This window comes from Anser cygnoides, unplaced genomic scaffold (assembly GCF_040182565.1).
Source record: "Anser cygnoides isolate HZ-2024a breed goose unplaced genomic scaffold, Taihu_goose_T2T_genome scaffold_44_1, whole genome shotgun sequence".
NCBI classification, from domain to species: domain Eukaryota; kingdom Metazoa; phylum Chordata; class Aves; order Anseriformes; family Anatidae; genus Anser; species Anser cygnoides.
Genome location: NW_027103068.1, coordinates 1,419,169 through 1,442,524, shown reverse-complemented (window position 1 = coordinate 1,442,524; position 23,356 = coordinate 1,419,169). Strand labels below are relative to the sequence as shown.

Here is a 23,356-nt window from a genome sequence, read left to right as displayed (position 1 = left end):
ATCCCAAACCTAATCCTCCTCACCCCCCGGACCCCAAATTCCCCCCCCCCCTCCTTACCCCACGGAGCAGCTCCGGGGGCTGCGGGTGGTTCCGGGGGGTCCCCGTTTTGGGTCCACCCCCCACCAGTCCCAATCCCAATCCTAATCCCAATCCCAAACCTAACCCTCCTCACCCCCATGCGCCCCCCGGACCCCAAACTCCCCCAATCTCCCCCCCTTACTCCAACAGAGCAGCTCCGGGGGCTGCGGGTGGTTCTGGGGAGGTCCCCTTTGGGGCCGCCCCCCCGACCCTAATCCCAATCCTAATCCTCCTCCTCGTCCTCGCCCCCCCGCGCCCCCCTGCCCCTTCTTGGCGTTCTTGCGCTTGACGCGCCCGGCGGCCGCCGCCGCCGTAGGGGGAGCGCAGGGAGAAGTCGATGTGCTTCTGCGAGTCCAGGCGCACCACGAAGCTCGGGATGTTCACCACCTGCTTGCGGACCCTGCGGGGGGGGCACGGGGGGGTCAGCACCCCCAAAAATCCCCGGGGTGGGGCCCCAAAAAATAACCCAAACCCGGCCCCAAAAATATGGGAAGGTGTGGGGCTACGGGTGGCACGGGGTGGGGACCCCACGGTTTTGGGGTGTAGAGAGAGCTGGGGACCCCCCCCCCAAAAAAAAGAGGGTGGAGATTATTTGCCCCCCCCCCCCCCCCAAATTTATTGGGGGAGGGGGGCCAAAAAATCCCAGAGGGGACCCCAAAAAAATAACCTGAACGCTGCCCCAAAATATGGGACTGTGTGGGTGGGGGGACCCTGTGGTTTGGGGACCCTGGGGTTTGGGGGGGCTGAACACAACAGGGACCCCCCCCCCCCCCACAAAGAGGGAGATGATTTGGGACCCCCCCCCGGATTAATTTTTAGGGGGGACCCCAAAAAAAAACCGGAATACGGCCCCAAAACACGGGACCAGGCGTGGGTACGGATGGTAAGGGGGGGGAACATTGGGGGCCCCTCCCCACAACAAGGGGGAGCTGGTTATATTGAGGACCCCCCCACAATAAAGGGGGGCACGTGCTTTATATACACCCCCATTTGGGGGGGGTACACCCCAATTTAGGGGGCTCCCCCCATTTACCTGTGCTCAGCCCCTTCACCAGGCATTCAGCACATCCCTAAATGAAGGGGGGGACATTTGGAGCCCCCTCCCCACAACAAGGGGGGCCAGTTCCATTGGTGACCCCCACACAAAGGGGGGGCCTTGTGCTTTGTGTACAGCCCCATTTGGGGGGGTCACACCCCGATTTGGGGGGCTCTCCCCCATTTACCTGCTGAGCTCAGCCCCTTTGCAGTGTGCACTGGGGGCATCCCCTAAATGGAGGGGGGGGACACATTGGAGCCCCCTCCTCATAGTAAGGGGGGCTAGATGTGTTGGGAACCCCCCCAAAATAAAGGGGGGCCTTGTGCTTTGTGTACAGCCCCATTTGGGGGGGTCACACCCCAATTTAGGGGGCTCCCCCATTTACCTGTGCTCAGCCCCTTCCCCAGGCATTCAGCACATCCCCTAAATGAAGGGGGGAGGACGACATTGGGGCCCCCTCCCCACAAGGAGGGGGGCTGGATGAGTTGGGACCCCCCCCAAAATAAAGGGGGGCCTTGTGCTTTGTGTACACCCCCATTGGGGGGGGTCACACCCCAATTTAGGGGCTCCCCCGTTTACCTGTGCTCAGCCCCTTCGCCAGGCATTCAGCACATCCCCTAAATGAGGGGGGACACATTGGGGCCCCCTCCCCACAACGAGGGGGGGCTGGTTCCATTGGTGACCCCCCGCAATAAACGGGGTCCACATGCTTTGTGTACACCCCCATTTGGGGGGGTCACACCCCAATTTAGGGGGCTCCTCCCCATTTACCTGTGCTCAGCCCCTTCGCCAGGCATTCAGCACATCCCCTAAATGAAGAGGGGGGACACATTGGGACCCCCTGCCCACAAGGGGGGGGGCTGGATGAGTTGGGAACCCCCCCCACAATAAAGGGGGGCCGTGTGCTTTGTGTACACCCCCATTTGCGGGGGTCACGCCCGATTTGGGGGGGGCCACATCCCAATTACCTGCTGCGCTCAGCCCCTTCGCAAGGTGTACGGCGGCGCCGCAGTGAGCCTTGCCGAGCCCCCCGGGGGGGGTGGGGGGTCCCGCTTTCTGGGGGGGGGTCCCGGGGGGGCACGCACCGGATGTGGCGCTGGCGGATGAGGACCCGCGCGTGGTGGATGGATTTGGCCAGCCCCAGCTTGAAGACCTGCGTCTGCAGGCGCCGCTCCAGGAAGTCCTCGATCTTCAGCCCCAGGATGTAATCCAGCTTCATCTTCCCCTCGTCCAGCACCCCCACCCGCACCAGGCGCCGCAGCAGGGCGTTACCTGGGGGGCACGGGGGGGGTTATAGGGTCATACGGGGGGGTTAGGGTGTGATATGGGGGGGTTACGGGGTGATACTGGGGGCACTGGGGGCAGAATATGGGGGTTACTGGGGGATTGGGGGGTTATGGGGGAATTTGGGGGCAAAACGGGGGGAAATGGGGGGCAGACCAGGGGTTGGGGGGATTGGGGGCAGAACGGGGAGCAAGGGAAAGAATTGGGCGAGAATGGGGGAAAATGGGAAATAACGGGGTGGGAACGGGCAAAGGGGGGGAATTGAAATAATGGGGTGGGAATGGGAAAAAAGAGGAAAAGGGATAAAAATTGGGGGAGAAAGGGGAAAAGAAATTGGGGAAAAGGATAAAAGTGGGGGAAAAGAGGAGAAGGGATAAAAATTGAGGGGAAAAGGATAAAAATTGGAGGAAAAAGGGAAAATGGATAAAAATCGGGGGAAAAAAGATAAAAACTGGGGGGAAAAGGGACAAAAAATCGGGGGAAGAAAATAGGAAAAAGGGGCCGGAGGGCAGGAAAACGGGCTCAGAGCAGGCAGGGGACTGACAGAACGGGTGAGAATAAAGGGAAAAGGGGCCGGGGATGGGGCCGAGGAGCTGGGGGGGGGTTATTTTGGGGGGGGGGGGCTGGGGGTTTCGGGGCGCCCACCCTCGAAGAGGCGCCGCGGGTCCTTCTCATCCAGCGTCAGCAGCTCGCGCGCCGCCTTGCGGATCTTGGCCAGCGTGAACTTGACGCGCCAGACCTCGCGCTTGTTGCGCAGCCCGTACTCCCCGGGGGGGGGGGATTCGGGGGTCAAGGGGGGGGGCTCGGGACCACCCCCCCTCCCTCCCCCAAAACCCCCCGGTCTCACCGATGAGCTTCAGCTCCTGGTCGAGCCGCGACTTCTCGAAGGGGCGCCGGGGGGTGACGTAGGTCTTGCGGCACACCCAGCTCCGGGCGACCGGCATGGCGGCTGGGGGGGGAAAACAGGGGGGGGGTCACGGGGAGCCCTCCCCGAAATATGGGGGTCACGGGGCTGATAAAGGCAGCCCCTGGGGTTTGGGGGAGCAGAATTGGGGTGCAGGGGAGACCCCAAAATGAGTGACACCCCCCCCAAAATTGGGTTTGGGGATGGGGGCGGTCCTGGCCCCCCTTCGTTAATTGGCTTGGGGGGGGGGCCAGCCCCCTCCCTTAATTAACTGGGGGGGGGAGGTCCCGGCCCTCTCCCATAATTAAATGGGGTTGGGGGGGGGGGGGGGGGGGTTCCCAGCTCCCTGCCTTAATTAACTGGGGGGGGGTTGGGCGCCCCCAAAAGGCTGTCAAGGGGGTCCCGGGTGCCCCAAATGTCCCCCCCGGGTCAATTCCAGGGGCTGAACCCCCCAACCCCCCCGAGGGGTCCTGGCCCCCCTAAATCCCCCCCCCCAGTTCAATGTGATGGCTGGGACCCCCCCCAAACCCCCCAGGGGGTCTTGGACCCCCCCAAAATGCCCCCCCAGGTCAACTCCTTGGGCAGGGACCCCCGGGGGACTCTGAGCCCCCCCGGGCCAATTCCAGGGGCTGAGACTCCCCCAAAAGCCCCCGGGGGGGTCGTGGCCCCCATATCCCCCCTGCCCCCCCCCAAACTCTCCCCCCCGGGTCAGTTCCTTGGGCTGGGAACCCCCGTGGGGGGCCTGACCCCCCCAAATCCCCTCCCCAACGGGCTGGGGGGTCCCATCGCCCCCGCCCCCCCCCCCACTCCCCCCTCCCTCCACGTGTGTCCCCCCCCCGCAATGCGCATGCGCCGCTTCCCCCGCGGTAGGGTCCCGCGCCTCCGCAGCGCCCCGCGCATGCGCAGCGTCGCCCCGCGCGGCAGCGCCCCCGTCCCTTCCCTCCCTCCTCGCGCATGCGCAGAGCCGCGCCAGGCCTCTCGCTAGGCCGCGGCCGTTCCCGAGGCCCCGCCGGGCCCCGCTCGCCCCTCACCGAGCACCGGGAGCGACCCCGGCCCCGCGGCCCCACCGCCGGCACCGGCCCCGAGCCGCCGCCGCCGCCCTCACCTGGGCTCCGCGCCGGCCGCGGTGACGGAAAGGGAGGCGCCCGCCGCCCGCGCTACTTTATATAGGCCCCGGCCCAGTCCCCGCCCCCTGGCTCGGCGCCAGCCAATGGGAGCGCGACCGGCCGGCCAATGGCTGAGCTCCTTGGCGGGGACCACCGAGAGGAGGAGCGGCCCCGTGTGGGCGGCGCCATGTTTTCCAGAGGGAGGGGGCAGCGCGGGGTCCTCCCCGAGGGGGTTTCGGCGCCGTGCGCGCGGCCGGGCGGGGGCGCGCCTGCACCCACGGGTGCTCGGGGGTCCCCCCGGTGCCCCCCCGCACCCCCCCCCCGCCCCCCCCGGCCCTTCCCGTGCCGCCCCCAGCCCCCCCCGCCCGCCCCCCCCCCCCCCCCGTGGTACCCAGCCCCGTCTCCATGGCGACCCCCGCATCCCTCGCCCCGCCCCTCTGGGGGCGGGGCCGGCGCTGACTGACAGGCGCGGCGGCCAATGGCGGCGGGGCGGGGCCTTTTGGGGAGGGGGTTGCGGGGGGGGGGGGGCTCGGCGCGGGGGGGGGCAGCAGCGATCCCGCACGGCCGCGCCGGCGGCTGCTGGAGCCTGCACGGCCCCCCCGGCCCTCACCGCCCCCCTTACTGCCCCCCACCCCCTATTGCCCCCCATCACCCCCCCATCACCCCCCCACCCCCCTTGATTGCCCCCCCATAGCTCCCCCATCACCCCCCCATCCCCCTTTTTGCCCCCCCACCCCCTTTATTGCCCCCCACCCCCTTATTGCCCCCCCATCCCACCCCCCATCCCACCCATCCCCTCCCCTGCCCCCCCATTGTCCCCCCCCCGCCCCCCCAGCATCCCCCCATTGTCCCCCAGGAGCCCCCCCCCCCTTTCCATCACCCCCTTTGCCCCCCCCCAAGCCCCCCCCCCCAGCCCATTATCCCCCCCCTTGGTGCCCCCCCACCCCCTTTATTCCCCCCCCCATCCCTTCATTCCCCCCCTTGGTGCCCCCCCATCCCTTTATCTCCCCCTTTATCCCCTCCCCTTTGTCCCCCCCCTTTTGCCCCCCCATCCCTTTATCCCCCCCCCACAATGCCCCCCCCGCCCCCTCCCCTCCCACCCCTCCCCCCCGCCCCCCGCCCCCCTTTAGGGTGTCCCCCCCCCCCCCAGTTCCCCCCCCGGGATGCGGCTCCCGGCCCCCCCCCCCGCTGCTCCCGGCCGCCGCCGCCGCCGCCGCCATGGCCTCGCTCGGCCCCCCCGGAGCCCTGGGGCCCCCCCCCAGCCCCGCGGTGAGTGACGGCGTCTGTCCGTCCGTCCGGCCACCTGTCCGTCCGTCTGTCCCCGCATCCCCCCCCCCATGTATCCCCTGTTCGTCTGTCCCCCCCCGTGTCCGTCTGTCCCCGCATCCCCCCCCCCCCCATTCATCCCCCTGTTTGTCTGTCCCCCCCCCCCGTGTCCGTCTGTCCCCGCGTCCGCCCGACCCCTTGTCCGTCTGTCCGTCTGCCCCCCCCCCCATCCATCCCTGTGTCTGTCCGTCTGTCCGTCCCCCCCCCCATCTCCAGCCCTTTTCCCCCCCGGGCATCATCCGTCCCTCTGTCCGCCCCCCCCCCCCGATCCGTCTGTCCGTCTGTCCCCACATCCCTCCTCCCCCCCCCCCGTCCATCCGTGCCCCCCCCCCGTCTGTCCGTCCGTCCGCCCCCCCCCATTGTCCCCTCCGTCCCCACAGCTGCGAATGGGGGGGTGAGTGGGGGCAGCAAGTTGGGGGGGCTGTTGGGGGGGGAAGGAATGGGGGGCCCAACCACACCCCTGTCCCCACAGACCCCCCCCAAATCCACCCCGATGGGCCCCCCATCCCAATGCCCCCCCACCCCAGACCCACCCCACCCCCCCCACCCCATACCCCCCCCCAGGGCGCCCCCCCAAACCTCTCCCCCCAAAACCTCTTCCCCCCCCAGGCATCCTGCCCCCCCCCCCCCCAAAAAAAACTCCCCCCAGGGTATTTCACCCCCCAGGGCATCCCACTCCCCCCCCCGGGCATTCCCCCCCCAAAATAACTCCCCCCCCCAAAAAACAACCTCCCCCCAGGGTGTTTCACCCCCCCCCAAGCGATCCCCACCCCAAAAAAAAATCCCCCCCCAAGTCATCCCCTCCCCCCAGGCCGCCCCCCCCAAATAAAAACACCCCTCCCCCCCTCCCCAGGGAGCCTCCCCGCCGGGGGGGCCGGGCCCGCTGCCCCCCCTACGCCGTGGTGCTCCTCTCCTGCTCCGGCCTCGTGGCCTTCGTCCTCCTCCCTCCTCACCTGCCTCTGCTGCAAGCGCGGCGACGTCGGCTTCAAGGTGAGGGGACCGGGGGGCGGGGGGGGGGGGCTCAATTGGGGGGGCACCCCTGACCCCCCTCCCTCGAACCCGACCCCCCCAGGAGTTTGAGAACCCCGAGGGCGAGGAAGACTCCGGCGAGTTCACGCCGCCGGCCGAGGAGACGTCGTCCTCCCCCTCCCTGCCCGACGTCTACGTCCTGCCCCTGGGGCACGTGGGGGCCGCCCCCCGCCCCCCCCCCCCGGCGGGTAAGGGGGGGGGGTTGGGGGAGGAACCTGGGGGGTGGGGGGGTCTAGGTTGGTCAATGGGGGAGGGAAGGGTGGTCAGGGGGGTGTGGGGGGGTTCTAGGTGGGTCAATGGGGGAGGGAAGGGTGGTCGAGGGGGTGGGGGGCTCTAGGTGGCACAATGGGGGGGTTATGGGTGGGGGGGTTCTGGTGCCCAATAGGTTGGAGGGGGAGTTCTGGGTCACCCAATATCTGGGGGGGGGGTTCTGGGTCACCCAACATGAGGAGGGGGGTCTATGGGTGTTCTAGGTCACCCAATGGGGGCTTGAAGGGTGCCCAAGTGGGGACGTGGGATGGGGGGGTTCTAGGTCACCCAATGGGTGTGTGCGTGGGGGGGTGTTCTAGGTCACCCAATAGCTTGGGGGGAGGGGTGGTGTCTATGAGTGTTCTAGGTTACCCAATGGGTGGGTCATGGGGGGTTCTGGGTCGCCCAATAGCGGGGGGGACACACTATGGGTGTTCTAGGTCACTCAATGGGTGGCTTAAGGGGGGTTCTAGGTCACCCAATGGGGGGGGGTTCTGGGTCACCCAACATAGGGGGGCCCTATGGGTGTTCTAGGTCACCCAATGGGTGGGTTTGGGTTGCTCAAGGGGGGTCTGGGTGCTCCTATGGGTCCCTTCCCATTTTGGGGGGTCCTTGCCCCATTTTGGGGGGTTCCGGGTGCCCCTATAGGGTCCCATGACATTTTGGGGGGGCGTCTCACCACACTTTGGGGGGGTCTGGATGGCCCTATGGGTTCTGTCCCATTTGGGGGGTCTCATCCCATTTTTGGGGGGGGTCCGAGTACCCCCGTGGGTACAACCCCATTTGGGGGGGGGTCTGGGTGCCCTCACCCCAATTTGGGGGGTCCCACCCCCTTGTGCCAGGGATCCGGGTGCCCCTCCCCCCCTTCCCCCATCCCGGGGGGTCCTTTCTCCCCTTCCCCATTTTATGGAGGGGGGGGGGTCTCTGAGTCCATCCCCCCCCCCCCAAATTTTTCCAGCCCCCCCCAAGCCCCCCCTCAGCCGCCAGCACCTCAGCTACCTGCAGGAGATCGGCACCGGCTGGTTCGGGAAGGTGAGCGGCGTTTTGGGGGGGGGGGGCACACATTAAGGGGGGGGGTCTCCTCCCCACGCCTCCCCCCGGGGCCCCTGTGCCCCCCCCCCCAGGTGATCCTCGGGGAGCTGCGGGGGGCGCAGGTGGTGGTGCAGGAGCTGCGGGCGGGGGCGGGGGTCCCGGAGCAGCGGCGGTTCCTGGCCGAGGCGCAGCCCTACAGGTACGGGGGGGGGATTTTGGGGAGGGGGGCATAAAAATAACCGGGGGGGTCCTCGACGGGGGTCCTGGTGCTTGCAGGAGCCTCCAGCACCCCAACCTGCTGCAGTGCCTGGGGCTGTGCAGCGAGAGCGCGCCGCTGCTGCTGGTGATGGAGTTCTGCCAGCTGGTGAGACTGGGAGCACTGGGAGGGGGCTGGGGGGGCTGGGAGCACTGGGAGGGGGCTGGGGGGACTGGAGGGGGAATGGGAGGGGGCTGGGGGGGACTGGGGGGAATGGGAAGGGGCTGGGAGAGACTGGGAGGGACTGGGAGCACTGGGAGGGGACTGGGAGGGGTGGGGCGGGGAAGGGGAGGGGGCTGGGAGGAGACTGGGAGCACTGGGAGGGGGCTGGGAGGAGACTGGGAGCACTGGGAGGGGACCGGGGGGACTGGAGGGTCACTGAGAGGGGGCTGGGGGTAATGGGAGGGGGGTGGGGGGGCTGCAGGGGGGTGCAGGGGGTTTATGTGGGGGGTTACAAACGGTTTTCACGGGGTTTGCACAGAGTTTACAAAGGGGTTGCACGGGGTTTGCACAGGAGGTTGCACACAGCTTGCACAGGGTTTGCACAAGGTTTACACAGGGCTTACACAAGGCTTACACAGCATTTACACGGGGCTTACACAATGTTTACATGAGGTTTACACGGGATTTACACAAGGTTTACACCAGGTTTACATGCAGTTTACACGGGGCTTGCACAGGGTTTACACGGGGCTCACACAAAGTTTACGCATGACTTGCACGGGGTTTACGCGAGGCTTGCACAGGGTTTACACAAGCTTTACACAGGGTTTACACAGGGTTTACACAAGGTTTACACCGGGCTTGCGTGTATTTTTGCACAGCATTTGCACAGGGGGGTTGCTCGGGGGGATCCTTTACACGAGGCTTACACGGGGTTGACACCAGCTTTACACGGGGTTTACACAAGCTTTACACCACGCTTGCGTGCATTTTTGCACAGCATTTGCACGGGGGGGTGGTTCTCGGGGGGAATCCTTTACACGAGGCTTACACGGGGTTGACACCAGCTTTACACAGGGTTTACACAAGCTTTACACCAGGCTTGCGTGCATTTTTGCACAGCATTTGCATGGGGGGTTGCTCGAGGGGGGAATCCTTTACACGAGGCTTACATGGGGTTTACACAAGCTTTACACTGGGTTTACACCGAGTTTACACATGCTTTACACCAGGCTTGCGTGCATTTTTGCACAGCATTCGCACGGCGGGGGGTGCTCGGGGGGGAATCCTTTACACGAGGCTTACACGGGGTTTACACCAGCTTTACACGGGGTTTACACCGAGTTTACACAAGTTTTACACCAGGCTTGCGTGCATTTTTGCACAGCATGTTCACGGGGGGGGGTGCTCGGGGGGAATCCTTTACACGAGGCTTACACGGGGTTTACACAAGCTTTACACAGGGTTTACACAAGCTTTACACCAGGTTTGCATGCATTTTTGCACAGCATTTGCATGGGGGGAGAATGCTCGGGCGGGGGAATCCTTTACACGAGGCTTACACGGGGTTGACACCAGCTTTACACAGGGTTTACACAAGCTTTACACCAGGCTTGCATGCATTTTTGCACAGCATTTACATGGGGGGGGTTGCTCGGGCAGGGGGAATCCTTTACACGAGGCTTACACGGGGTTGACACCAGCTTTACACAGGGTTTACACAAGCTTTACACCAGGCTTGCATGCATTTTTGCACAGCATTTGCATGGGGGGGGTTGCTCGGGCAGGGGGAATCCTTTACACGAGGCTTACACGGGGTTGACACCAGCTTTACATGGGGTTTACATCGAGTTTACACAGGGTTTACACCGGGCTTGCGTGCATTTTTGCACAGCATTTGCACGGGGGGAGGTTGCTGGGGGAGGGGGTATCCCTTACACGAGGCTTACATGGGGTTGACACCAGCTTTACACGGGGTTTACACCAGCTTTACACAGGGTTTACACCGAGTTTACACAAGCTTTACACCAGTCTTGCGTGCATTTTTCACAGCATGTGCACGGGGGGGGCTCAGGGGGGAATCCTTTACACGAGGCTTACACAGGGTTTACACCAGCTTTACACAGGGTTTACACCGAGGTTACACAGGGTTTACACCGGGCTTGCGTGCATTTTTGCACAGCATTTGCACGGGGGGAGGTTCCTGGGGGAGGGGGTATCCCTTACACGAGGCTTACACGGGGTTGACACCAGCTTTACACAGGGTTTACACAAGGTTTACACCAGGCTTGCGTGCATTTTTGCACAGCATTTGCACTGGGGGATCCTTTACACGAGGTTTACACCAGCTTTACACGGGGTTTACACCAAGTTTACACAAGCTTTACACCAGGCTTGCGTGCATTTTTGCACAGCATTTGCACTGGGGGGATCCTTTACACGAGGTTTACACCAGCTTTACACGGGGTTTACACCAAGTTTACACAAGGTTTACACCAGGCTTGCGTGCATTTTTGCACAGCATTTGCACAAGGTGGGTTGCTCGAGGGGGGGAATCCTTTACACGAGGCTTACACGGGGTTGACACCAGCTTTACACAGGGTTTACACAAGCTTTACACCAGGCTTGCGTGCATTTTTGCACAGCATTTGCATGGGGGGGTTGCTCGAGGGGGGAATCCTTTACACGAGGCTTACATGGGGTTTACACAAGCTTTACACTGGGTTTACACCGAGTTTACACATGCTTTACACCAGGCTTGCGTGCATTTTTGCACAGCATTCGCACGGCGGGGGGTGCTCGGGGGGGGGGAATCCTTTACACGAGGCTTACACGGGGTTTACACCAGCTTTACACGGGGTTTACACCGAGTTTACACAAGTTTTACACCAGGCTTGCGTGCATTTTTGCACAGCATGTTCACGGGGGGTGCTCGGGGGGGAATCCTTTACACGAGGCTTACACGGGGTTTACACAAGCTTTACACAGGGTTTACACAAGCTTTACACCAGGTTTGCATGCATTTTTGCACAGCATTTGCATGGGGGAGAATGCTCGGGCGGGGGAATCCTTTACACGAGGCTTACACGGGGTTGACACCAGCTTTACACAGGGTTTACACAAGCTTTACACCAGGCTTGCGTGCATTTTTGCACAGCATTTGCATGGGGGGGTTGCTCGAGGGGGGAATCCTTTACACGAGGCTTACATGGGGTTTACACAAGCTTTACACTGGGTTTACACCGAGTTTACACATGCTTTACACCAGGCTTGCGTGCATTTTTGCACAGCATTCGCACGGCGGGGGGTGCTCGGGGGGAATCCTTTACACGAGGCTTACACGGGGTTTACACCAGCTTTACACGGGGTTTACACCGAGTTTACACAAGTTTTACACCAGGCTTGCGTGCATTTTTGCACAGCATGTTCACGGGGGGTGCTCGGGGGGAATCCTTTACACGAGGCTTACACGGGGTTTACACAAGCTTTACACAGGGTTTACACAAGCTTTACACCAGGTTTGCATGCATTTTTGCACAGCATTTGCATGGGGGGAGAATGCTCGGGCGGGGGAATCCTTTACACGAGGCTTACACGGGGTTGACACCAGCTTTACACAGGGTTTACACAAGCTTTACACCAGGCTTGCATGCATTTTTGCACAGCATTTACATGGGGGGGGTTGCTCGGGCAGGGGGAATCCTTTACACGAGGCTTACACGGGGTTGACACCAGCTTTACACAGGGTTTACACAAGCTTTACACCAGGCTTGCATGCATTTTTGCACAGCATTTGCATGGGGGGGTTGCTCGGGCAGGGGGAATCCTTTACACGAGGCTTACACGGGGTTGACACCAGCTTTACATGGGGTTTACATCGAGTTTACACAGGGTTTACACCGGGCTTGCGTGCATTTTTGCACAGCATTTGCACGGGGGGAGGTTGCTGGGGGAGGGGTATCCCTTACACGAGGCTTACATGGGGTTGACACCAGCTTTACACGGGGTTTACACCAGCTTTACACAGGGTTTACACCGAGTTTACACAAGCTTTACACCAGTCTTGCGTGCATTTTTCACAGCATGTGCACGGGGGGGCTCAGGGGGGAATCCTTTACACGAGGCTTACACAGGGTTTACACCAGCTTTACACAGGGTTTACACCGAGGTTACACAGGGTTTACACCGGGCTTGCGTGCATTTTTGCACAGCATTTGCACGGGGGGAGGTTCCTGGGGGAGGGGGTATCCCTTACACGAGGCTTACACGGGGTTGACACCAGCTTTACACAGGGTTTACACAAGGTTTACACCAGGCTTGCGTGCATTTTTGCACAGCATTTGCACTGGGGGGATCCTTTACACGAGGTTTACACCAGCTTTACACGGGGTTTACACCAAGTTTACACAAGCTTTACACCAGGCTTGCGTGCATTTTTGCACAGCATTTGCACTGGGGGATCCTTTACACGAGGTTTACACCAGCTTTACACGGGGTTTACACCAAGTTTACACAAGGTTTACACCAGGCTTGCGTGCATTTTTGCACAGCATTTGCACAAGGTGGGTTGCTCGAGGGGGGAATCCTTTACACGAGGCTTACACGGGGTTTACACCAGCTTTACACAGGGTTTACACCAGGCTTGCGTGCATTTTTGCACAGCATTTGCACAAGGTGGGTTGCTTGAGGGGGGAATCCTTTACACGAGGCTTACACGGGGTTGGCACCAGCTTTACACGGGGTTTACACCGAGGTTACACAAGCTTTACACCACGCTTGCGTGCATTTTTGCACAGCATTTGCACGGGGGGGAGGTTGCTGGGGGAGGGGGTATCCCTTACACGAGGCTTACACGGGGTTGACACCAGCTTTACACAGGGTTTACACAAGCTTTACACCAGGCTTGCATGCATTTTTGCACAGCATTTGCACTGGGGGGGATCCTTTACACGAGGTTTACACCAGCTTTACACGGGGTTTACACCAAGTTTACACAAGCTTTACACCAGGCTTGCATGCATTTTTGCACAGCATTTGCACGGGGGGATCCTTTACACGAGGTTTACACCAGCTTTACACGGGGTTTACACCAAGTTTACACAAGCTTTACACCGGGCTTGCGTGCATTTTTGCACAGCATTTGCACGAGGTGGGTTGCTCGAGGTGGGGAATCCTTTACACGAGGCTTACACGGGGTTTACACCAGCTTTACACAGGGTTTACACAAGCTTTACACCAGGCTTGCGTGCATTTTTGCACAGCATTTGCACTGGGGGGATCCTTTACACGAGGTTTACAGCAGCTTTACACGGGGTTTACACCAAGTTTACACAAGCTTTACAGCAGGCTTGCGTGCATTTTTGCACAGCATTTGCACGAGGTGGGTTGCTTGAGGGGGGGATCCTTTACACGAGGCTTACATGGGGTTTACACCAGCTTTACACAGGGTTTACACCGAGTTTACGCAAGGTTTACACCAGGCTTGCGTGCATTTTTGCACAGCATTTGCACGGGGGGGTTGCTTGAGGGGGGAATCCTTTACACAAGGCTTACACGGGGTTGACACCAGCTTTACACAGGGTTTACATCGAGTTTACACAAGGTTTACACCAGGCTTGCGTGCATTTTTGCACAGCATTTGCACGGGGGGGTTTGCTCGGGGGGGGGAATCCCTGGGGGGGGTGTCACGGTGGGGGCGTCCCTACGGGGGCAGCTCTCGCCCCAGCAGTTTTTGACCCTTTTTCCCCCTTTTTCCCCCTTTTTTTTTTTTCCCCGCTCCCCCCCCGCGCCCCCCCCCCCCCCCCGCAGGGCGACCTGAAGCGCTACCTGCGGGCGCGCGGCGCGGGGCCGGGGGGGGGACGCCGCAGCTGCCCCCCGCGACGTGGCCACGCTGCAGCGCCTGGCGCTGGAGCTGACGCTGGGGCTGCGGCACCTGCACCGCCACGGCTACGTGCACAGGTACGGGGGGGGGGGATTTTGTACGGGGGGGTCATCTTATACGGGGGGGGTCATTTGGGGGGGGATTTTAATTTGGGGGAGGGGGGTCCTGCTCCGAGCCCCTCCCGCACGCTGGGGCTGCGGCACCCGCATGGTGGTACGGCGGGGGGGGGGTATTTTATAGGGGTGGGGGATTTTGGGGGGGGTATATTATTGGGGGGGGATTTTATTTCGGGGGGGGGTCCCGCTCTGAGCCCCTCCCGCAGCGACCTGGCCCTGCGCAACTGCCTGCTGACCTCGGAGCTGAGCGTGAGGCTGGGGGACTACGGGCTGGCCCGCTGCCACTACCGGGTAGGGGGGCACGGGGGGGGCACGGGGAGGGGTCTCTGGGGGGGCATGGGGATGGGGGGGTATTGGGGGGTATTGGGGAGGGGATGGGGATGGGGGGCTGGCCCGCTGCCACTACCGGGTACGGGGGGGTCACAGGGGGGGGCACGGGGGGGGGGTGGCGTTGGGGGTGGGGGGCATTGGGGTGGGGGGAGCACCAGGGTGGGGGGGGGTATGGGGATTGGGGGGGTTAATTGGGGGGGGGTATGGGGGGGATATGGGGATGGGGGGGCACCTGGACCTTGGGGGGGGCACTGGGAAAAGGGGGGGGAATGGGATTGGGGGGCATTGGGATGGGGGGCACTGGGACCGGGGGGGGCGCCAGAACCCGTGGGAGGGGGACAGGGACCAGTTTGGGAGCAGTTGGGGGCCATCTGGGGACCAGTTGGGACCAGTTGGGACTGGTTGGGGATGGGACCAGTCAGGCCCAGTTGGGCCCGGTTGCGACCGGTCGCCCCCCAGGAGGATTACTACGTGACCCCCGAGCACCTCTGGGTGCCGCTGCGCTGGGTGGCCCCGGAGCTGGTGGCCGAGAGCCGGGGGGGCTGGCGGTGGCCGAGCAGAGCAAGGAGAGCAACGTCTGGTGAGGGGGCGGGGGGCATGGGGGGCACGGGGGTGTCGCGGTGCCTCCCGGCGCAGTGTCGTGGCGCGCCGGCGTGGCGGTGTGACGCTGTCGTGGTGTTGCCGTGCTGTGGTACCGGTGGCGGCGGTGCCTGGGGTGACGGCGTCGCGATATTGAGGTGCCTGGGGCGGCGGTGTCGCGATATGGTTGCGGTGGCGCTGACAGTTTCGATACCATGATACCCATCCTGATGGCACCTACGGCTTCAGTGCGGCGGTGCCTGTCCCGACAGCACCTGCTGTCGCGATATCACGGTGCCTATCCCGATGGCACCCAGTGTCGCAATACCAGGATTCCTGGCGCAATGACACCCACTGTCGCGACACCGCGATGCCTGTCTCAACACCACCCACCATCGCGATACCATGATTCCCATCACACCACCACCCACCATCGCGATGCCATGCCCATCGCGATGATCCACCCACCGTTGCGATATCGTGACGCCTGTTGTGATGGCACCCGCCATTGCGACACGATTCCTGTCGTGATGCCACCCGCTGTCACGACATGGCAGTGCCTGTCGCGATATGTCGGTGCCCGTCGCGATACAGCGGTGCCCATCGCGACATGTCGGTGCCCGTCGCGACGTGTCGGTGCCCGTTGCGATATGTCGGTGCCCATCACGACACCAGGGTACCTGTCGCGATATGTCGGTGCCCGTCGCGATATGTCGGTGCCCGCTGTGAATGTCGGTGCCCGTCGCGACGTGTCAGTGCCTGTTGCGATATGCCGGTGCCCGTGGCGACGCGTGGTCCCGTGTCGCGATCCGGCAGGGCGCTGGGCGTGACGCTGTGGGAGCTGCTGGAGCTGGGCCGCCAGCCCTACCCGCAGCTCTCGGACCGGCAGCTCCTCGCCCGCCTCCTGCGCGGGCAGCCCCCGGCCCCCGGGCGGCCCCGCCTCAGCCTGCCCCAGGGCGACCGCTGGTGAGGGGGGGCCGGGGGGGCGGGGGGGGCATGGGGGGGCGTGGGGGGGGGGGCATGGGAGGGGGCATGGGGGGGGGCATGGGGGGGGGGGGCATGGGGGGGCACGCGGGGTCATAGGGGGACACGGGCTGTGCCTGCACCGGGGTGACCGCTGGTGAGGGGGGCCGGGGGGGCGGGGGGGCATGGGGGGGCATGGGGGGCATGGGGGGGTCATAGGGGGACACGGGCTGTGCCTGCCCCAGGGCGACCACTGGTGAGGGGGGGCCGGGGGGCGGGGGGGGCATGGGGGGGGGGGGTCGTGGGGGTATGGGGGGGTATGGGGGGGTGGGGGTCGGGGGGTGGGGGGGGTCGTGGGGGGCATGGGGGGGTATGGGGGTCATGGGGGGACACGGGCTGTGCCTGCACCGGGGCGACCGGTGGTGAGGGGGGCCGGGGGGGGCAGGGGGGGCAGGGGGGTGGGGGGGGGGGGTCGTGGGGGTATGGGGGGACACGGGCTGTAACTGCCCCAGGGCGACTGGTGGGGAGGGGGGCGGGGGGGGGGGGGTTGGGGGGGGCATGGGGGTATGAGGATGGGGGGAGGTGGGGGGGACATGGGGGGAAGTGGGGGGTTGGGGGGTGCATGGGGAACATGGGGGGGACACGGGAGGGGGCTACGGGGGGGCTACAGGGGGACGTGGGGTGCTTGGGGGGCACCCAGGGACACGCAGCCCCCAGCCCGTCCCCATCACCCCCCTTTATACACCCCCCATTTTATACCCCCTTTACGACCCCCCTTTTTACCCCCCTTTTTTACCCCCCTCCTTTACACCCCCCCTTCCATGCCCCCTCCTTTGTACCCCCCTTAACGCCCCCCTTTATGTCCCCCCCCCTTTCACCCCCCTTTTCTCCCCCCTCGCCCCCCCCTCGCCCCCCCCCCCCGCCCCCCCCCCCCAGGTTCGCCCTCCTGCAGTCCTGCTGGCTGCCCCCCCCCAGCGCCCCTCCCTGGACGAGCTCCACCGCCGCCTCAGCCTCCTCCAGCGGGGGGCAGGGACGGGGGGCCCCCCCGCCCCCCCCGCCGCCCCCCCCCACCAGGCCCCCCCCCCCCCCTCGCCCTTCCCCCTCCTCGAGGCCTTCCCGGACCCCGAGGACGTGCTGACGGTGACGCAGAGCAGCCGGGGGGGGCTCGCCTTCGAGTGCCTCTGGGAGCGGGCCCGGGGGGGGGGCGCCCCCCACGCAGCCCCCAATGGCGGGGGGGGGCGCCCCCCCCCGGGGTGCTGCCGGTGCTGGGGGCTCGGAGCCCCTCGGGGGGAGCGAGTATTTCATCCGCCTGGAGGAGCACCTCGAGGGGGGGGGCGACCCCCCCTTGCCCCCCTTGCCCCCCCCCTCCCCAGCCCCCCGGCTTGCCCCCTTTGCTGGGGGGGGGGAGGGGGAGAAAATGTGGGGGGGGGCGCCCCCCCCGCCCCCCCGGCCCTGCCGCTGCGCCCCGGCCCCCGGGTGGCGGGAGGGGGCCCCCCTGCTGCGCCCCCCCGAGGGTCGGGGGCGACGGGGACGGTTCGTCGCCGAGGGCCGAGGGGGGGCGGCGGGCGGCGGTGACGTCATCGGTGACGTCACCGGCGGCGGTGATGTCACGGGGGGGGGGGCCGGGGGGGACACGGGGCGGTGGCGCTGGAGACGGCCCCGTGGGGACACGGAAGGGCCCCGGGGGCACGGGAGGGGGCACCGGTGGCGCTGGAGATGGCCCCGTGGGGACACGGACGGGCATCGGGGACACGAGACCGGTCCCCGGCGACACGAGAGGCGACGCCGGTGGCACAGGAGGTGGCCCCGTGGGGACAAGAAAGGGCGCCGGTGACACGGGAGGTGGCACCGACGGAACAAGGAGGGGCACCGATGACACTGGAGATGGCCCCGTGGGGACAAGAAAGGACCCCGGGGACACGAGAGGCGACAGCGGTGACATCGATGACCCAGGAGGTGACACCGATGGCACCGGGGACGGCACCGGGGACGGCGGAGGTGGCACCGATGGCACGAGCGACGTCCCCGTTGGCACTGGAGATGGCCCCGTGGGGACAAGAGGTGCCACCAGGGACACCAGAGGTGGCACCAGGGACACAAATGCCACCAGGGACACGAGCGGTGACGCCAGGGACGCCCCCTTTGGGGCCAGCGGCGGCCCCGTGGGGACAAGGGCCAGCGGGGCCAGCAGCCGGGACACCGGGGACGTCCCCGCGGGGCCACCAAGTGTCCCCTTTGGGCCGGGGGGGGGGACACAGGGGGACAGGGGGCGGCCACGGGGGTGTCCCCACGGACAGGGGAGGTGGCACCGATGTCACCGGAGGTGTCCCCTTTGGAACCGGGGACGTCCCCACGGACACGGGAGATGTCACCGATGTCACCGGAGGTGTCCCCAAGGGCACCGGGGACGCGAGAGGTGCCACCGCTGCCACCCGAGGTGCCACCACGGACACAGGCGAGGCCACCGTTGTCACCCGAGGTGTCCCCTTTGGCACCGGGGACGTCCCCATGGACACGAGAGGTGCCACCACCGTCACCCACGGTGTCACCGCTGCCACCGGAGGCGTCCCCGAGGGCACCAGGGACACGAGAGGTGCCACCATTGTCACCCGAGGTGCCACCGCTGCCACCCGAGGTGCCACCACGGACACAGGAGGTGCCACCAATGCCACCCGAGGTGTCCCCTTTGGCACCAGGGACACAAGAGGTGCCACCAGTGTCACCCGAGGTGGCCCCAAGGACACAGGAGATGCCACCGTTGTCACCCGAGGTGTCACCGCCACCCCAGGAGATGTCCCCAGTGCCACCCGAGGTGCCACCACGACCCCACGAGAGGTCCCCTTTGTCCCCCGTGGTGTCCCCTTCGTCCTCCGAGGTGCCACCACTGCCACTCGCGGTGTCCCCAGTGTCACCCATTGGGTCCCCATTGTCCCCCCGGTGCCACCACGACCCCCCGAGATGTCCCCATTGTCCCCCGAGATGTCCCCATTGCCCCCCACGGTGTCCCCCAAGGTGTCCCCAGTGTCCCCCCCAGTGCCACCGCTGCCACCTGTGGTGTCCCCATTGCCCCCCCAGTGTCCCCAGTGTCCCCCAAGGTGTCCCCTTTGTCCCCCGAGGTGCCACCGCGACCCCCCGACATTTCCCCGTTGCCCCCCGAGATGTCCCCATCGCCCCCCCCGCTGCCACCCCCCCCGCCCGCGCTGTCCCCTTTGCCCCCCCCGGTGTCCCCACCCCCGCCACCGGGGCCCCCCCCCCGGGCACCCGGCACCCCCGCGGCCGAGGGGGGTCCCGGAGGGGGGAGTGGAGGTCCCCAAGGGCGCCCCCCCCCCCGACGGGGACACCCGGGGGGGGGCGAGGGAGGGGGGGAGGGGCGGGGGGTGCCAGGAGGGGACCCCGGGGGATGCCGGGGTCCCCGGGGGGTCCCCGAAAATATCCCCGGGGGGGTCCCCAAAGGGGTCCCCGGGGGGGTCCCCGAAAATATCCCCAAAGGGGTCCCCGAAAACGTCCCCAAAGGGGTCCCCTGGGGGTCCCCAAGGACTTCCCCGGGGGGTCCCCGAAAATGTCCCCCGGTGGGACCTGGGGGCGGTGCCCCGCAGGGGACCCCGAACGCTGCCCCCAGGGGACCCCAGGAACCCCCCGCGGGTCCCCGAGGGGTCCCCCAAAATTTCCCCGGGGGGTCCCCGAGGGGGTCCCCAAAAACGTCCCCGGGGGTCCCCAAAAGTGTCCCCAAGGGGGTCCCCAAGAAAACGCCCGGGGGGGTCCCCAAGGGGTCCCCCAAAATGTCCCCAAGGGGGTCCCCAAGGCGCTGCCGAGAAATGTCCCCAAGGGGGCCCCAAAAATGTCCCCGGGGGGTCCCCAAGGCGGGGCCGGGAGGGGTCCCCCAAAATATCCCCCAGGGGGTCCCCAAAAACGTCCCCAAGGGGGTCCCCAAAAAGGTCCCCAAAAAGGTCCCCAAAACCGCCCCCGGGGGGTCCCCGAGGCGCCCCCGCCCGGAGACGCCCCCGGGGTCCCCCAAAAGGCCCCCGGGGGGTCCCCGGCCCCCCCCCCCCGGGGGTCCCCATCCCCCGGCGCCGCCGGCGGAGGCGGAGGCGGCGGCGGCGACCCCGGCGGGGGGGGTCCCTGGGGGGGTCCGGGCGGGGGGGCTGCTCGGGGACCCCGGGCCCGGCCGAGGGGGGTCCCGGGCCCGGGGGGCCGGGGGGCGAGGGGGGGCCCGTGGTGGTGCAGGAGCGGCTGCAGGTGACGCTGCGCGAGGACGTGACCCGCGCCCTGCTGGCGCCGCGGGGGGCGCGCACCCCCAGGGACCCCCCGCAGGGAGCCCCCCGCAGGGAGCCCCCCGCAGGGAACCCCCGGAGGGAACCCCCAGCAGCGCCGACATCCGAGGTGGGTGCCGGGGGAGGGGGGATTTTTGGGGAGGGGGGGTTGGAGGGGGGATTTGGGGGGGAGGGAATATTGGGGGGGATCTGGGGGGATTTGGGGGGAGGGAACTTTTGGGGGGGTGTTTATGGGGGGGATTTTGGGGGGGCGGGTTTTATGGGGGGATTTTGGGGGGGATTTGGGGGCAGGGCTTTTTGGGGGGTGTTTGAGGGGGGGAATTTGGGGGTAGGGAAGATTTGGGGGGGATTTGGGGGGGTGGGGGGAGGGGGTTGGGGGGAGGGAATATTGGGGGGGATTTAGGGGGGTATTTTGGGGGGGGGTATTTTGGGGACCCCCCCCAGTGCGCATTGTGACGCTTGTCTTCTTTCTGCCCCCCCCCCTTTTGCCCCCTTCTTTCTGCCCCCCCAACTGCCCCTGTTGCCTCCCCCGCCCCTTCCAACTGCCCCCCCCCAAACCTGCCCCATCGCCCTCCTGTTTGCCCCCCAACTGCCCCCACTGACCCTATTGCCCCCTCTACCCCCTTATTACCCCCCTATTGCCCCCTCCCCTTATTACTCCCCCAATTGCCCCCCTTATTGCCCCCTCCTCATTTTTGCCCCCCATTGCCCCTCCGTTATTACCCCCCCTTATTACCCCCTATTACCACTCCCCTTATTGCTCCCCCAAACCCTCCCCCTTATTACCCCCCTTATTACCCCCCAATTGCCCCCTCCCCATTTTTGCCCCCCAAACCCTCCCCCTCCTTATTGCCGCCCCATTACCCCCCAATTACCCCCTCCCCCAATTACCCCCCAATACCCCCTCCCCTTATGGCCCCCCAATTACCCCCCCAATTGCCCCCTCCCCCAATTGCCCCCTCCCCCAATTACCCCCCCAATACCCCCTCCCCTTATGGCTCCCCCCAATTACCCCCCAATTGCCCCCTCCCCCAATCACCCCCCCAATTGCCCCCTCCCCCAATTACCCCGCCAATTGCCCCCTCCCCCAATTACCCCCTCCCCCAATACCCCCTCCCCTTATGGCCCCCCCCAATTACCCCCTCCCCCAATTACCCCCCAATTGCCCCCTCCCCCAATTACCCCCCAATACCCCCTCCCCTTATGACCCCCCCAATCACCCCCCAATTACCCCCTCCCCTTATGGCCCCCCCAATTACCCCTCCCCCAATTACCCCCTAATTACCCCCTCCCCCAATTACCCCCCATTGCCCCTTCCCCCCATTACCCCCCAATTACCCCTCCCCCAATTACCCCCCAATTACCCCCTCCCCCAATCACCCCCCAATTGCCCCCTCCCCCAATTACCCCTCCCCCAATTGCCCCCCCATGACCCCCCTTCTTGCCCCCCCTCCTGCCCCCCCCCCCCCCAGCCAAGGCGTCCCGCCTGTCCCTGCCGCTGCCCCCCTGGCCCTGCGCCCCCTCCCCCGCCGCAGCCCGCGGGGGCCTCGCTGGGAGGCGGGGCCTGCGGGGGCGTGGCCGGAGGGGGCGTGGCCAGAGAGGGCGGGGCCTGCGGGGGCGGGGCCAGCGCCGCCGGAGGAGGAGGAGGAGGAGGGGGAGGGGGAGGAGGAGGAGGGGGCGGGGCCGGGGGCGGGGCCGGGGGCGGGGCCAGGCGCGGCGGTGCCGCTGGTGGTCACGTGCTGGGACGGGCGCGGCCTGCGCGGGCTCCTCAAGGCGCCGCGGGGCGTGGCCGAGGGGGCGGCGCTGGTGCGCAAGCGCAAGGCGGTCTCCTTCTTCGATGACGTCACCGTCTACCTCTTCGACCAGGTGGGCGGGGCCTCGGCCGGGGGGAGGGGGGCGTGGCTTCGGGCAGGGAGGGGGCGTGGCTTCGGCATTGAGGGGCGTGGCTTCGGCAGGGAGGGGGCGTGGCCGGCGCTGACGGCTCCTCCCCCTCCCCCCGTGTGCTCCTCCCCCTGCCCCCCCCCGCGCAGGAGACGCCGACCAACGAGTTGAGCGGCCAGAGCGGCGCCGGCGGGGAGGGCGGGGCGGCCCCCCCGGGAGGACTCCGGGGCGCCCGGAGGGCTGGGTGGGTGGGGGAGGGGCAAAGGGGGGGGGGGCTTGGGACGGTGGGGGAGGGGTCCTGGGAATTGGGGGGGGTCCTGGGAATTGGGGGGGGGCATCAAAATGGGGGGGGGGGGGCTAATGGGGGGGGGCAAAATGGGGGTGGGGCTGGGAATTGGGGGGGTCCTGGGCCATGGGGGGGGGTGGGAGCAGGAATATTGGGGGGGTCCTGGGAAATGGGGGGCAAATTGGGGGGGGGGCTGGGACATTATGGGGGGGGCTTGGGACATGGGGGGGAAAAAGGGGGGGGGTCCTGGGACATGGGGGTCCTGAGCGGGGGGCAGCCCCAAGTAGGGGGGTTACTTGGGGGGGGCACCTTCGGGCCCTGACCCCCCCCCCCCCTTTTTTTTTTTTCAGCCCCCGTCGAGAACTGAAGGGGGGGGAGGACGGACCCCCCCAAGACCCCTCCGTCCCCCCCGCCCGTTTTGTACAGTGACTGTGGGGGGGCGGGGGGGGGCAATTCTCCAGTGCCAAAATGGGGGGGGGGGGGGCCGCACCCCCCCGCCCCCGCCCCCACGTAGCCCCCCCAGCGCCCGGCCTGGGGGTCCCGGGGACGGAGCCCCCCGGGGGGGGCGGATTTGGGGGGGGGGGGGAGGGGGTACATTAAAAGACCTGGCTTTTACTGGGAGCAGTGTGCGTGGACTGGTTTGTACTGGGAGCAGGGACTGGTTTGTACTGGGAGCAGAGACTGGTTCGTACTGGGACGGGACTGGTTTGTACTGGGACCAGGACAGCCGGGGGGCAGTTGTGCCAGGGCCCCGCCCCCCTGAGCCGCTCTGATTCCCCCCTCCGCCCCCCGTCCCTCCCAGCGC

At 66.2% G+C, this 23,356-nt stretch overlaps 2 protein-coding genes and 1 long non-coding RNA gene across 3 annotated transcripts; 1 reads left to right on the top strand and 2 right to left on the bottom strand.

Annotated features, from left to right (window-relative positions):
- Positions 1-302: 302 nt before the first annotated feature.
- LOC136789403 (small ribosomal subunit protein uS4-like) lies at positions 303-4,553 on the bottom strand. The gene is given in 7 exon segments (XM_066989461.1): positions 303-327; positions 329-381; positions 383-479; positions 2,201-2,387; positions 3,045-3,169; positions 3,249-3,348; positions 4,409-4,553. Coding segments are annotated over 6 exon segments (582 nt in total). The 5' UTR covers positions 3,344-3,348; positions 4,409-4,553.
- LOC136789406 (uncharacterized) lies at positions 678-2,077 on the bottom strand. Its single transcript, XR_010828177.1, has 2 exons — positions 1,695-2,077; positions 678-1,112 (listed from the first exon to the last, which is right to left on the bottom strand). It is a non-coding gene; the product is annotated as an uncharacterized lncRNA (long non-coding RNA).
- A 1,568-nt stretch (positions 4,554-6,121) lies between the features above and the next one.
- Positions 6,122-23,019, top strand: LOC136789398 (serine/threonine-protein kinase LMTK3-like). The gene is given in 20 exon segments (XM_066989457.1): positions 6,122-6,129; positions 6,589-6,679; positions 6,681-6,725; positions 6,808-6,952; positions 7,972-8,045; positions 8,138-8,244; positions 8,322-8,409; positions 14,053-14,082; positions 14,084-14,202; positions 14,448-14,532; positions 15,031-15,109; positions 15,112-15,151; positions 15,967-16,116; positions 17,050-17,081; positions 17,084-17,305; positions 17,308-17,341; positions 20,425-20,493; positions 21,857-22,250; positions 22,415-22,509; positions 22,902-23,019. Coding segments are annotated over 20 exon segments (1,986 nt in total). The 3' UTR covers positions 22,981-23,019.
- The last annotated feature ends 337 nt before the right edge of the window (positions 23,020-23,356 follow it).